General features: G+C 43.3%; 2 protein-coding genes and 3 non-coding genes across 9 annotated transcripts; all 5 read right to left on the reverse strand.

Annotated features, from left to right (window-relative positions):
- Positions 1–335: 335 nt before the first annotated feature.
- C19H18orf32 (chromosome 19 C18orf32 homolog) lies at positions 336–6,993 on the reverse strand. 3 transcript variants are annotated; one of them, XM_053571946.1, is made up of 3 exons: positions 6,887–6,993; positions 2,425–2,607; positions 336–686 (listed from the first exon to the last, which is right to left on the reverse strand). In XM_053571946.1, exons 2-3 carry the CDS (start codon positions 2,587–2,589, stop codon positions 621–623), a joined length of 231 nt encoding a protein of 76 aa, XP_053427921.1. In that variant the 5' UTR covers positions 2,590–2,607; positions 6,887–6,993; the 3' UTR covers positions 336–620. The 3 variants fall into 3 exon arrangements, with proteins under 3 accessions (XP_053427921.1, XP_053427920.1, XP_053427919.1); XM_053571945.1 differs by having other exon boundaries at positions 2,425–2,612; XM_053571944.1 differs by lacking the exon at positions 6,887–6,993 and adding an exon at positions 6,263–6,562 and having other exon boundaries at positions 2,425–2,612.
- Positions 6,994–8,416: 1,423 nt separating this feature from the next.
- Positions 8,417–12,622, reverse strand: RPL17 (ribosomal protein L17). 3 transcript variants are annotated; one of them, XM_053571942.1, is made up of 7 exons: positions 12,604–12,622; positions 12,001–12,053; positions 11,866–11,906; positions 11,091–11,225; positions 10,465–10,563; positions 9,105–9,296; positions 8,418–8,634 (listed from the first exon to the last, which is right to left on the reverse strand). In XM_053571942.1, the coding sequence occupies exons 2-7, from the start codon at positions 12,038–12,040 to the stop codon at positions 8,587–8,589; spliced, it is 555 nt and encodes a 184-aa protein (XP_053427917.1). In that variant the 5' UTR covers positions 12,041–12,053; positions 12,604–12,622; the 3' UTR covers positions 8,418–8,586. The 3 variants fall into 3 exon arrangements, with proteins under 3 accessions (XP_053427918.1, XP_053427917.1, XP_053427916.1); XM_053571941.1 differs by lacking the exon at positions 12,604–12,622 and having other exon boundaries at positions 12,001–12,541; XM_053571943.1 differs by lacking the exons at positions 10,465–10,563; positions 12,604–12,622 and having other exon boundaries at positions 8,417–8,634; positions 12,001–12,545.
- On the reverse strand, positions 8,993–9,056 carry LOC128572186 (small nucleolar RNA SNORD58). Its single transcript, XR_008376095.1, has one exon. It is a non-coding gene; the product is annotated as a small nucleolar RNA SNORD58 (small nucleolar RNA).
- Positions 11,719–11,784, reverse strand: LOC128572188 (small nucleolar RNA SNORD58). The gene has a single exon (XR_008376096.1). It is a non-coding gene; the product is annotated as a small nucleolar RNA SNORD58 (small nucleolar RNA).
- Positions 12,136–12,201, reverse strand: LOC128572189 (small nucleolar RNA SNORD58). The gene has a single exon (XR_008376097.1). It is a non-coding gene; the product is annotated as a small nucleolar RNA SNORD58 (small nucleolar RNA).
- Positions 12,623–13,213: the final 591 nt, after the last annotated feature.

Below are 13,213 nucleotides of genomic sequence, written 5' to 3' on the forward strand. Positions count from 1 at the left end.
TTTATAAGATATATTAGACATTTATGTAAGAGAGGTTTCATTTTTCAAAGAGACTTCCCCTATTTTCCTGTCTATTCTCAGAGCAATAAATGGTAACAACTACTTTCACCGACAAGCTACTCCAACATCTTGAACAGTAATTACATCTTTATGAGCACATCATTATCGTCTCCCAAAACCCTACCCTTCATTTCATGGCACAGTCTCACTAAACTCTTTCACAGTACACTGTATTCTGCTCAAATTTGAAGAGCCCAGGGCAATGAGAGCAAACAGCAATCAAATTCACGTGAATCAAAGACTAAAGGTTTTGAAGTACTTAGTAACTGAGTATGTACTGGCATAGATCTTCTATTTATTCATATTATTAAAACAGCAATAGTAGAAATAAATGAATGCTACATTAATGAAAAAGGAACTTGGGAATGAGGTCATTAAATATAACTAACTACATTTCAAATATCAATACCATGTATTTCCCTGATTCATATCAGGTAAATACCTAATCTATCTACCCAGAATTCTGGTCTCAGTGAAAATGGTCAGAGACAATCACAAAGAAGGTGCTTTATATCGTCAGGTCCATTTTAAAAATGACGAAATCCTTTGGGAAAATCACTTTAGTCTTTCTTTTTATCAGAGATTTCTGCTGGTCCTCTTGTTGGTAATCCATTTATGTCTCCACCCTAAAATAAAAAAACATTTTAGGAATTAGTATAACAAAAAGGCTCATTGTAAGGGATATACTCTTTACAGACAGACAACAAACCAGGGTGAAAAACTTTGCTGTCAGAAATGTGAGGACTGGGGTGGTGCCTGTGGCTCAGGGAGTAGGGCACAAGTCCCATATACCAAGGGTGGCAGGTTCGAACCCGACCCTGGCCAAAACTGCAACAAAAAAAAATTAATTAATTAGAAATGTGAGGACTGAAGGCTATAACCCAACTATAGCACAAGACTATGGGGAAAGGGCCAAGGAAGGGGAAGGGAGGGGGGAGGTTTTGGTGGAGGGAGGGTAATGGATGGGGCCACATCTATGGTGCATCTTAGAATGGGTACAGGCGATTGCACTAATGTACACAGCTATGATTTAACAATAAAACAAAAAAAAAATGTGAGGACTGCTAAATTGCATCAGTATCTACAGAGTCATATAAACACTGATTTAAAAAAAAACCACTTTTGGGCGGCGCCTGTGGCTCAGTCGGTAGGACGCCGGCCCCATATACCGAGGGTGGCGGGTTCAAACCCGGCCCCGGCCAAACTGCAACCAAAAAATAGCCGGGCGTTGTGGCGGGCGCCTGTAGTCCCAGCTACTCGGGAGGCTGAGGCAAGAGAATCACTTAAGCCCAGGAGTTGGAGGTTGCTGTGAGCTGTGTGAGGCCACGGCACTCTACCGAGGGCCATAAAGTGAGACTCTGTCTCTACAAAAAAAAATAAAAATAAAAAAAGAAAGAAAGAAATCAAATAAAAACATTAAAAAAAACAAAAAAAAAACAAAAAAAACCACTTTTCTTTCATAAAAAATCCTATAATCCATTAAATCTTTTCTTTTTTAAGACCAAATCTCCCTCTCAGGTAAAGTGCCGTAGGTAGAATGCATAGCATCACTGTAGATCACAGCAACATCAAATTCCTGGGTTCCAGCAATCCTCTTGCCTCAGCCTCCCGGCTGTGCCACCAGGCCTGGCTAGTTTTCTTATTTTTATTTTTTCATTTTTTATTTATTTTTTTGAGACAGAGTCTCAGTTTGTCGCCCTCAGTAGAGTGCTGTGGCATCGTAGCTCACAGCAACCTCAAACTCATGGGCTCAAGTGATTCTCTTGCCTTAGTCTCCCAGGGAGCTAGGACTACAGGTGCCTGCCACAATGCCCCACTATTTTTAGAGACGGGGTCTAACTCTTGCTCAGGCTGGTCTCAAACCCGTAAGCTTAAGCAATCCACCTGCCTTGGCCTCGCAGAGTGCTAGTTTTCTTATTTTTAGTAGAGATGGGGGCCTCAGTCTTGCTCAGGTTGGTCTTGAACTCCTGAGCTCAAGTAATCCACCCACCTGAACCTCCCAGAGTGCTAGGATTACAGGCATGAGCCACTGTGCCTGGCCACTTAATTAAATCTCTTATCGAAGTTATCAGTCAATGAAACTGACTTACATGTGTATCATTTCTCTCATTTATTAGCTAGTTACTATACACTTATCAGCCAGGAAATATTGGTTATCATATTGGCCATAAGGCAGGGAATTCATGCATTAAAAACAGGCCTAGTTTAAAAATCACAGTTAAAGCCAAATGTTAATTACTTAAATTGAGACAAATTACTGAAGCTTCTAGTTTAAAAACTTGCATTTTCAAAATCCAAGTGTTTTACCCAAGTACCTCTCCCTTTCCCCACCCTTCCTTATTCAAGGTATTTGAATGTTCTTACCTTACAGTCTACTTTGCCTTTACTTTTATCATTGGATTCTTGTACAGCTTTTCTAGGCCATATACGACTAACAAAAGGGGAAATCAGAGGATATATGTAGGGCTCCAGGAATTTTTTGTAGACCCAGAGCAGAATCGGAATGACGATACAAGGAATGCACACCATTGTAGCAGGCTTGAGCTCCTAAACTGGTAAAAGAAAATATTAGTTCATCATACAGGAATGATTGAAAGAATCTACCAAATTAAGGTATCTAAAAGGACTATCTCTATAGTGAAGGAAAAACTTAAAACATACCATTTACTAAAAGCAAGAAGCTTATTAAACAAAAATGCTCATTGTGGCAGTTGCCTATAGTCCAAGCTACTTGGGAGGCTGAGGCAAGAGAATCGCTTAAGCCTAAGAGTTTGAGGTTGCTGTGAGCTATGACGCCACAGCACTTTCCCGAGGGCGACATAAGGAGACTCTGTCTCACAATAAATAAATAAATAAAATTCAAATTAAAATAAATAAATAAATAAAAATGCTACCTACAAGGTAAAAACATAATAGGTAGTAGACACGAAAATAATAATAAAAAAATAAAATAAATAAAAATGCTATCTGCAAGATAAAAACATAATAGGTAGAAGACATGAAAATAATAGTAAAATGCCTGTTTCTAAATTTGACGATAAAGATGCCACCATTTGTCAGGTGCGAGGCAATTTACATTTAACAATCCTCCACACACTCAGTAAGGCTGAAGCCTCTGCTATCTCCATTTACAGATTTTAGAAATGGAGGCACAACAACTTAAAACTTAATATTAAGACTTACACTCCAGTTTAGTGTGGAACAGACATTTTAAGTGAATACCCACTTCCCAATCTTCAGAGACAACATCAATTAGCTAAACCTATGATGGTGAAGTCAAATGTACAGTATAAAACTTTCAACATTTTACTTTGAAAAACATCTAGGCTGCAAATCAGCTGGCCTTTCCTAGGCAACAACTCTCTTGGTATACTCTTCTATTATTTGCATAATTTAAGGAGTGTCAGATAATAAAAGCACTTATTTAACATTATTAATAAGTAAATCATCTATTTCAGAAAATTAACACCCCACTGGGCATGGTGGCTCCCACCTAAAACCCTAGCACTCTGGGAGGCCGAGGTGGGTGGATTGCGTGAGCTCAGGAGTTCCAGGCCAGCCTTAGCAAGAGGAGATCCCATTTCTACTAAAAACTAGCTAGGCATTGTGGCAGACACCTGAAGTTCCAGCTACTTGGGAAGATGAGGCAGAATTATTTGAGCCCAAGAGTTTGAGGTTGCAGGGAGCTATGATGTCATAGCACTCTACTAAGGATGAGAAAGTGAGACTCTGTCTAAAAAAAAAAAGTTAATACCTAATTTCTTTGATAAGTAGAAATCTTTTTTTTTTTTTGTTTAGACAGAGCCTCAAGCTGTCACCCTGGGTAGAATGCCATGGCATCACAGCTCACAGCAACCTCCAACTCCTGGGCTCAAGCGATTCTCCTGCCTCTGCCTCCCAAGTAGCTGGGACTACAGGCGCTCGCCACAATGCCCAGCTATTTTTTGGTTACAGCCATCATTGTTGTTTGGCAGGCCCTGGGCTGGATTCAAACTCACCAGCTAAGGTGTATGTGGCTGGCGCCTTAGCTGCTTGAGCCACAGGCACCGAGCCATAAGTAGAAATCATATTATAATTTCTCAAAAATCAGCAATTTCTTGAAACCAAGACAAATACTAGGTCCATAATATATTATCAAGCCAAAGACCTTTTAAATTTAAAAGAAGTTTTAGCCCCTTAGAGTAATAATGGAGGGCCTTAAAAAGAAGCCTGAGAACAGTGCATAAGGCATAATCTGGGATGTTAAAATTTCTTATTTTTAAAATACTATTAAGTAATACATGCTGGCAAATGAGTCTTCATGACTGGACTCATCACCTGGCCAAATTACAATAACAATTTAAGAATTCATAGGTGGCGCCTATGGCTCAGTGAGTAGGGCGCAGGCCCCATATGCCGAGGGTGGAGGGTTCAAACCCAGCCCCGGCCAAACTGCAAAAAAAAAAAAAAAAAAAAGAATTCACTAAAATACCTGGTTCCAAAATTTTATTTTTTTTTTGTAGAGACAGAGTCTCACTGTACCGCCCTTGGTAGGTGCCGTGGCGTCACACGGCTCACAGCAACCTCTAACTCTTGGGCTTACGCGATTCTCTTGCCTCAGCCTCCCCAGCAGCTGGGACTACAGGCACCCGCCACAACGCCCGGCTATTTTTTTGTTGCAGTTTGGCCGGGGCCGGGTTTGAACCCACCACCCTTGGCATATGGGGCCGGTGCCCTACTCACTGAGCCACAGGCGCCGCCCTGGTTCCAAAATTTTAAAGAACACATTCTCTGATTAAAATAAGCCAAATGAGGCTCGGCGCCTGTGGTTCAAGTGGCTAGGGTGCCAACCACATACACCAGAGCTGGTGGGTTCGAATCCAGCTTGGGCCTGCCAAACAACAACCAAAAAGAAAAAAAATAGCCAGCTGTTGTGGCGGAAGCCTGTAGTCCCAGCTCCTTGGGAGGCAGATGCAAGAGAATCTCTTAAGCCCAAGAGTCTGAGGTTGCTGTGAGCTGTGATGCCACAGCACTCTACAAAGGATGACATAGTGAGACTCTGTCTCAAAAATAAATAAATAAATAAAATAAATAATAAATAAGCCAAATGAGCAGTGAGTCTTTTTCTTTTTCCTTTTTTTTTTTTTTAGAGACAGTGTCTCACTTTATCACCCTCAGTAGAGTGCTGGAGTGTCACAGCTCACAGCAACCTCCAACTCCTGGACTTAGGCGATTCTCTTGCCTCAGCCTCCCGCATAGCTGGGTCTATAGGCGCCTGCCACAATGCCCAGCTATTTTTTATTTGCAGTTTGGCTGGGGCTGGGTTTAAACCTGCCACCCGCAGTATATGGGGCCAGTGCTCTACCCACTGAGCCACAGGCGCCACGCTGAGCAGTGAGTCTTTTTCAAGGAGTCATTATTTCTGGCCATAGATATTTAGAATCTGATCTGAAGAGAATGCAGAGGTGATCTTAACTTGCACCACAGCACAGCTGGCTTAAGCTGGTAGCCACCAGATTTGAGACTTTTGCCACTTTTCTTTCTCAATGCTATTTTGGGGGAAAAATATTTAACCAGACTATACCTTAATTTCCTCATGTGTAAAATGAAGATGATAGTACCTATCTCACAAGGATATAGTATGGGTTAGATTTTATGAATTCAAAGCTCAGAAGAGTGTCTACACATATTAAATGCTATAAAAGTATCATTATAAAAGGCGGGGGAAGATCCAAAAGTTGTGAACTGTTCAAAGTTCACACAGGGATAACAAGTAACTAAAGTTGGCTAAAACCATAATTCCTAGTTCCCATTTCCTAGCTCAAGGCTGGTCAGACCTTTCCTCTTCCAAAAATAAAATGTTTATGTTTTCCTCTTCTACCAAACCTTCAAAAACAACTAAACCCCTTCAAAACAACGGGCAATGTTACTGGTACTAGGTTGAACTGGTGACTGGCAATCCCTCCATCGTAAGACAGTTCTGTGTTCTAAATAAGTTCCTACATGTTGTTGTAAATAAAACTCCCAAGAACAATACTGCTAATTACATATGCCACAACTATGGCTTCTATAAAACGTTTCAGTTTTTTTCAGAATGAAGCTAACTGTATTTTATTACTTAATCCTCACAATGAATCTTTGGTATTTTACTTCACATACGAGGAAACTGTTGAATTAGGAAAGTCTTTGGAAGGTAGCTATAAGAGATTATCATTTCAGTTACCTTGTCCAAGGCAACAAGTCCGAGCAAAATGGATAAAAACTGCTGCTGAGGAATCTTCTTTTACTCAACTTAGTCCAAGACAACAATGGAATAAAGGAAAGGCTAAGGCTCTGTCCGAAATAGGGCAGGTATCGTAGGGAAAGTCACCACTCTTTAAATAACCCAGTTCAGCATATCACATCTATCACGTCCATACTGACAGAAAGAGCAGGGACAGGTTGAGTCACACAACGACGAAAAGACAGATTGAATAGAGAAGGGCTAAAGGTGAGGGTCATAGAAAGGAAGAAAAACCGACAATAGGCCAAGGAAAGAACAAAAACGATATAAAGGGACAGGCGGAGCGGGAGGTACCGAGGATGGGTGGCCGAAGAACCCAGGCAAAGGGCGAAGGGGGTGGACCAGTGGCGGACATGCGTTTGGGAGCCAAGTGTGCCGCGAAGGAGAAGCAGGGCGCCCCAGAGTGTGCAGCGGGCCGCGAAGCCCCGAGCAGGGGGGAACAACCACGCGCCGAGCTCGGGCTCGTAAGCGCGGCGGAGGCTTGAGCCGGCCCGGCAGCTCCAAGGCGCCGGGGGAACGCCAAGGCCAGAGCCCACCCCCAAACCCCACCGCAGCCCGGCTCACCGGTGATCACGGAGCCCAAGTGTCAATGTCCGCACTTCCAGAGGGAGGGGCGAGCCGCAACCGGGCCAATGGGCGCCCGCACCGGGTCCGACAAAGGTGCGCCTGCGTCAACCAGATGACGCGCAGTACGTAAGGAGACGGCCGGGAGGAGCTTCCGGCGCAGCCACCCGCGCTCCCCCGGCGCCTGCCTCAAAGCCTGGGTCCGGGGAAGAGCCACACCATGGCCCAGACATCTGTACGTATAGCGTAACACCGATAAAGGCTCACCGCCCACCGGAGAGGCTGCACCAACAGGATAGCTAAGCTGCTCGCTCCATTCTAAGTATCTTAAATGCAGGTCTGGGGAAACTAAAGTCAACCTTACAGCTAGCTATGCAGACGACTGTAATTGGAAAAGTGTTAGCAAGGACACGTAGGATTCGAGTCCTGGCACACCGCAGATGGAAAAGTAAATTTTAATTTTAATGTCTGGCAGTTTCTCACGTTTATTGAAATTCCTGTATCTAGCAGCATATATCCAAGCAAACTGAAAACATGTTTACACAAAAGGTTTACACCAGCTTCTGGTTTTTATAAACCCAAATCCCAAAAAACCCTTTGATAGGGCGGTGCCTGTGGCTCAAAGGAGTAGGCACGGACCCCATATTCCCCAGGTGGCGGGTTCAAACCCAGCCCCGGCCAAAAACTGCAAAATACAAACAAAAAAACCCTTTGATAACACAGTCCAAGAATCACTAATTCGAAAAGCTCCAAAATCTGAGACCAGCATGGTGGCTCACGCCTGTAATCTTAGCACTCTGGGAAGCTGAGGCAGGCAGATTGCGTGAGCTAAGGCTTTGGGGCTAGCCTGAGCAAGAGACCCCATCTATAAAAGTACTTAGGCGTTATGGCGGGCACTTGCAGCCCCAGCTACTCATGCGGCTGAGGCGAGAGAATTGCTTGAGCCCAGGGGAGTTTGAGGTTGCTGTGAGTTATGATGCCACAGCACTCTACCAAGGGTGACAAAGTGAGACTGTCTCAAAAACAAAAAGCCCCAAAATCTGGAATGTGAGCAGACATTACTCACTGGAGACTTATAGAATACAGATGCTCAAGCCACATTTCAATATATTGGATTATTTTGTAATTTTAAAGAAATTGTAAACAGTTGCTATGTGTTGTGGTACACACTGTAATCCTGCCATTGAAAGACTGAGGTGGGGGCGGCGCCTGTGGCTCAAGGAGTAGGGCACAGGTCCCATATGCCGGGGGAAGCAGGTTTAAACCCAGCCCCAGCCAAAAACCACAAAAAAAAGAAAGAAAGACTGAGGTGGGTAGATTGCTTGAGATCACAAGTTCAAGACCCGCCTGAGCAAGAGCCGGACCCCATCTCTATGAAAATTAGCAGGGGTTGTGGCAGGTGTCTGTAGTCCCAGCTACTGAGGAGGCTGAGACAAAAGGACTACTTGAGCCTAGGAGTTTGAAGTTACTGACAAAAAAAAAAAAGGGCAAAGTTCCTTCTTGGGATAATGGATGTTTCTATAAATGGCACATAGTAATCTGCGTCTCTAATTCTTTTTTATTATTATAAAAAAAGTTTGTGTATCTCTAATTCTAAGAAAAGTCATTTGATCCACCTTGTGAAGTCACTTGATGCCAGCTTTGCTAATAAAGACAACCAATATCCTTTTACTGTTATTTGCATTTATTTTATGTTGCATCTATTCCCGTGCCATAAGTTTTTGTTTCTTCAGTTTCTTCTGGGATATCTGGGGAAAAACAAATATAAAAAGATTAAGTATCAGTACTCTCAGTGAATCCCAAACAATAAAAACAAACAAACAAACAAAAAAAAAAAAGATTAAGTATCTTGGAAAAACACACACTACATCTTGGAGACTTGAGCTTATGTGGAAGATTGGGCCCAGGAAGCCCAGTTGTTAAGGACTAAGGACAGAAAATAAGTAACACAAGCTAAACTCATTTGGTAAGAAGCAAAGAGTATAGAATCACTCAAAGTGATCATTTACTGAAAACAAGCTTATAAATTTGGGGGGGAAGGGGAAAAAGGCCCTGGGGACCTTTAGGGACCTGTATGAAGTGGCTATATACATCTGGGTGGGTCAGGTTGCTCAGAATAGTTTCCTTTCATGGTTAATCCAAAGGTGTCCTAAGATAGTCATCATAGCAACCACAGATCTTTCTCCAACACCACAAACAAAACTAAGCAGCAACTTACCTTTTTCTTCTGTGCTACCTCTTCTTCTGGTTTGGGAACAATCTGTTCCTTTTCAGTAAGGATCATCTCAATGTGGCAGGGGGAGCTCATGTATGGGTTAATGCGACCATGAGCTCTGTAAGTTCGGCGACGCATCTTGGGTGCTTTGTTCACTTGGATATGCTCAATGACCAGAGAATCTACATCTAAACCCTGGGAAGAGGTGACAGAGAACAAAATCAAACACCTTTAGTTATCTTAACACCATGAACTATTGTTAGTAAACATTTCTAAACTCACCCATGAGAGTCATTTTTGGAAAGCAATCCTTAAGATTTCTGACAGCTTATCTGTTCAAGCAGTTGTCTCACTTTCAGGGTTCAGTGTCTTAGGTCTCCACCAAAATAAGTCTGGTAAATGCAAACTCCTGAATGCCATGTGGTTTATGAGCAGCTTTCTAGGTCATTAACCTTTTGACTGTGAAAAAGCCTAAGCCAGTTACTGGCCATGCCCACAGGTATGTTTCACTTCCAAAGGGTTTTAAAAGTGTTTAAGAATTAAAGGGGAAAACTATAGCCAAATTCCAAACTTGATGATAAACAGAATTCTTACAGTATGGCTTGTAAGCTAGAAGGTTTGGAGCCAGACAGAGGTAAACTAATCCCAGTTCTGGCCCAGATTTTCAAATGCAAGAATAATGGATGGCTAGCACTCCAAATGGGGAAACACTTTAATTTTCTGAGAGTCTTATTTTGTCACCCTGGGTAGAAAGTGCTGTAATCTTTCATAGTTCAAAGCAACCTCTACTTCTCTTGCCTCAGCCTCCCCAGTAGCTGGGACTACAGGCACTTGCTACAATGCCTGGTTATTTTTAGAGGTGGGGTCTTGCTGACTTGTCTCCAACCTGTGAGCTCAGGCAATCCACCTGCCTCAGCCTCCCGGAATGCTAGGATTCCGGGCGTGGGCCTCATTATCATCACTGTTTTAACTTCTATCCAAAAAGTAGTATCACTCCACCAGGTAAACAGGCAACAAACCACATTAACCCTTGCCAAGGCAATCATTTTGATAATTAACCATGCCATCAAAAAGTTGCAAGACACAAGGGTAATCACAAACAGTTCAGGTAATATACCTCCAGAGCAAAAATAGAAAATAAATTTTAAGAGCTCTAGGGAAGTCTTACACTTGGAAGAGAATATAGACCACACTTCTGGCAAGCCACAAAATTTGGTTCTATAGAGACTAGAGGAAGAAATGTAAAACAAATTTTCATATTTGAGAGTTAATTACTAAGAGAACAAGACAATTACGGACAGCAATCTAGACAACCACAACATTGCCCACCCAAGTTGCATATATATGTTAGTGTTTTAGGTACCTTAAGTTCAGCATTACTCTCTGCATTTTTAAGCATATGCAGCAAAAATTCAGCACTCTTTTTGGGCCACCGACCCTGTGTCCAGCCCCACTGTTTGGCCTGAAAGTGAAGGGAATGAGATGCTCAGTCATTTTCCCCAAGTTAAATTAACACAGAACCAAGATGAATATGTTTTTTATCCAACAAGAAGGTCTCTTAGGACACGATTTCTTTGTTAATCCAAAAGTATCCTCAGATTGTCATCACAGCAACCACAAAGAACCCTCCTGGGGCGACGCCTGTGGCTCAGTTGGTAAGGCACGGGCCCCATATACCGAGGGTGGTGGGTTCAAACCCGGCCCCAGCCAAACTGCAACCAAAAAAATAGCCAGGCGTTGTGGCGGGCGCCTGTAGTCCCAGCTACTCAGGAGGCTGAGGCAAGAGAATTGCTTAAGCCTAAGAGTTGGAGGTTGCTGTGAGCTGTGTGAGGCCACAGCACTCTACCGAGGGCCATAAAGTGACACTCGGTCTCTACCAAAAAAAAACCAAAAAAACAAAACAAACAAAGAACCCTCCTGGCCATTCTTATCCTACCAACCACTTCTCCATACAATTTGTCTTTTCGAATGGCACCTAAGAATTCTTACCTGGGCACACCTACCAACTCCACCATTATAACGTCGGAATGGTACACATTGTTTCTTTAAGGTGACATCCTTCAGATACTTGGTGGCTTTTCGTATATGCATACCCTTGATGGCCTGGGCAGTTTCACGTGTGTTCTAAGTATTAACAATCAGGTGCTAGTTAGCCATTCCAAAGTATTATAATTTAAAAAGTGAACATTAAATTTTCACAATTTCAAAATGTTAACAGTTAAATGTCCCCTTTCTATTGTTTTTTTTTTTTCCCCATAAAGAGGAAGGTTTCGCCACATCACTCAGGTTATTCTCCAACTCCAAGCCTCAGGGCAACCCCCATCCAGGCCTCCCAAAGTGTTGAGATTACAGGCAAGAGCCCCTGGGCCCTTTCTATGCTTGAGATATTAAGTAATAAATTCTAGAGTCAGGGAAACTTCATTTGAAATTAAGAAAAATTAACCCCACACCTATAATTATTCACCCAAATGTTGAAATTCTATCATCTTCTAATTACAATTTGGTGTCCCATCTTAATCAGCACTTTGGGTTCTCAAAACAGCTCTGGCAGTTTGACTCAATTCCACAAATCTTAAGCTGAAGAGCTCTTCATACATGATATCTGAATAAAAACGTGGCTGCTCAGAGTTTATTAATTTTTCACGGTAAATCCAAAGGTGTCCTAAGAAAGACATCACTGCAGCTACCTTTGTAAAAAGCTAAAAAAAATCCACCAGAACACATAGAACAACTCCTTTACATCATGACCAAATGATTCACACACCTTAAAGTGAACACGAAGATTTGAGCCTCTTGACTTGCATGCTAGAAAATAAGAGAGATTTGGTTAATACCGGTTATCTTCTTATGCCTACCCCCAAACAGGAAATACATATTTCTCTATCTTCTGTTCACTTACATTTTGTGGGGTTTTCTGGGTCAAGTGAATAGCGAACCATTTTCACAGATCACCTGGAATGAAGCACAGAGAATTGTGTGAACCATACGTATTTCTAGTAACCGATGCGGTGTAACTTCGTTAATGCCACCCACAGCTGCTCAGAGAGTAGTTGTTTTCATGGTTAATCCAAAGGTGTCCTAAGAAATGCCATCATTGCAGCCATCCCTTTCCACACCCAGTGCTTGCTACCAGGAACAGCAGTGCCTGCATTGAAGTGGCGTCACGGACCTCTTCGACCCTCTCCTCTCGTCCCTTTGGGAATTAACAGCCCGTTTCAATGCAACCCCGGACCGTCCAGGCATAAGACGTGACGCATCGCACGGCAAACTCAATTGTAAACCTCTGTACATGCTTTCTCTCTCTCTCGAGAGAGAGACGCTTTACTCACAGCTTCACAAACAATGCAGTCTTCCTACGCAACACAGACTTCAGGGCTATTACCCAGTTTGAAATTATCGAATAAGCAGCCTCCATCCGTCTTTACCTAACCTATCCCCCGCTCCCTCGCCAACCCTTTCCCGTTGCGGTCACAGACATGCCGCGAAGTCGGCCATCACTCACCGAAAGACAGTGGACCTCCGCGGTCTGAGCCAACACGACCACAGGCCGCCCGAGCCCCGCCAGCAGAAAAGTCCTGCAGTCCCCACTCCCGCCCATCCCGTCGCTCTGAGGGCTGTACAGGCCGCAACATGAAGTCGGGCCTCAGACACATTCCCTCTCACACACAAGACATCATCGCCTCTAGCGAACAATCAGTAGCCGTGGGAGATCTCTTCTCGGGGGCCTTGAGACCGGTACCACTCACGCCAGGATGGCGGCGATGACCAGACGATTGAGTACTCGGAGCAACCACGAAAAGACACTTACCTCAGGCCGCTTAGGGGAAGAGAAAGAGCGGTGGCTTCTGGGAGAATTCGTGAGAACTCGGTTTCTCGCGACATTTCCAGCCCATAAAGCGAGATCTGACGAATGGAAAGGGGCGGAGGAACAAGGGAGTGTGGAATGTTTTACGAACGACTGAAAACGGATTAGTGCTTAGAGACTGTCTCAAAATTCTCTTTTTTGTATCCAAATATAAAGTTATGGATTTTAAATATCAATTAAAAATTAGAAACATTCACGGGCGGCGCCTGTGGCTCAGTCGGTAAGGCGCCGGCCCGATATCCCGAGG

This window comes from Nycticebus coucang, chromosome 19 (assembly GCF_027406575.1).
Source record: "Nycticebus coucang isolate mNycCou1 chromosome 19, mNycCou1.pri, whole genome shotgun sequence".
Lineage (NCBI taxonomy): Eukaryota > Metazoa > Chordata > Mammalia > Primates > Lorisidae > Nycticebus > Nycticebus coucang.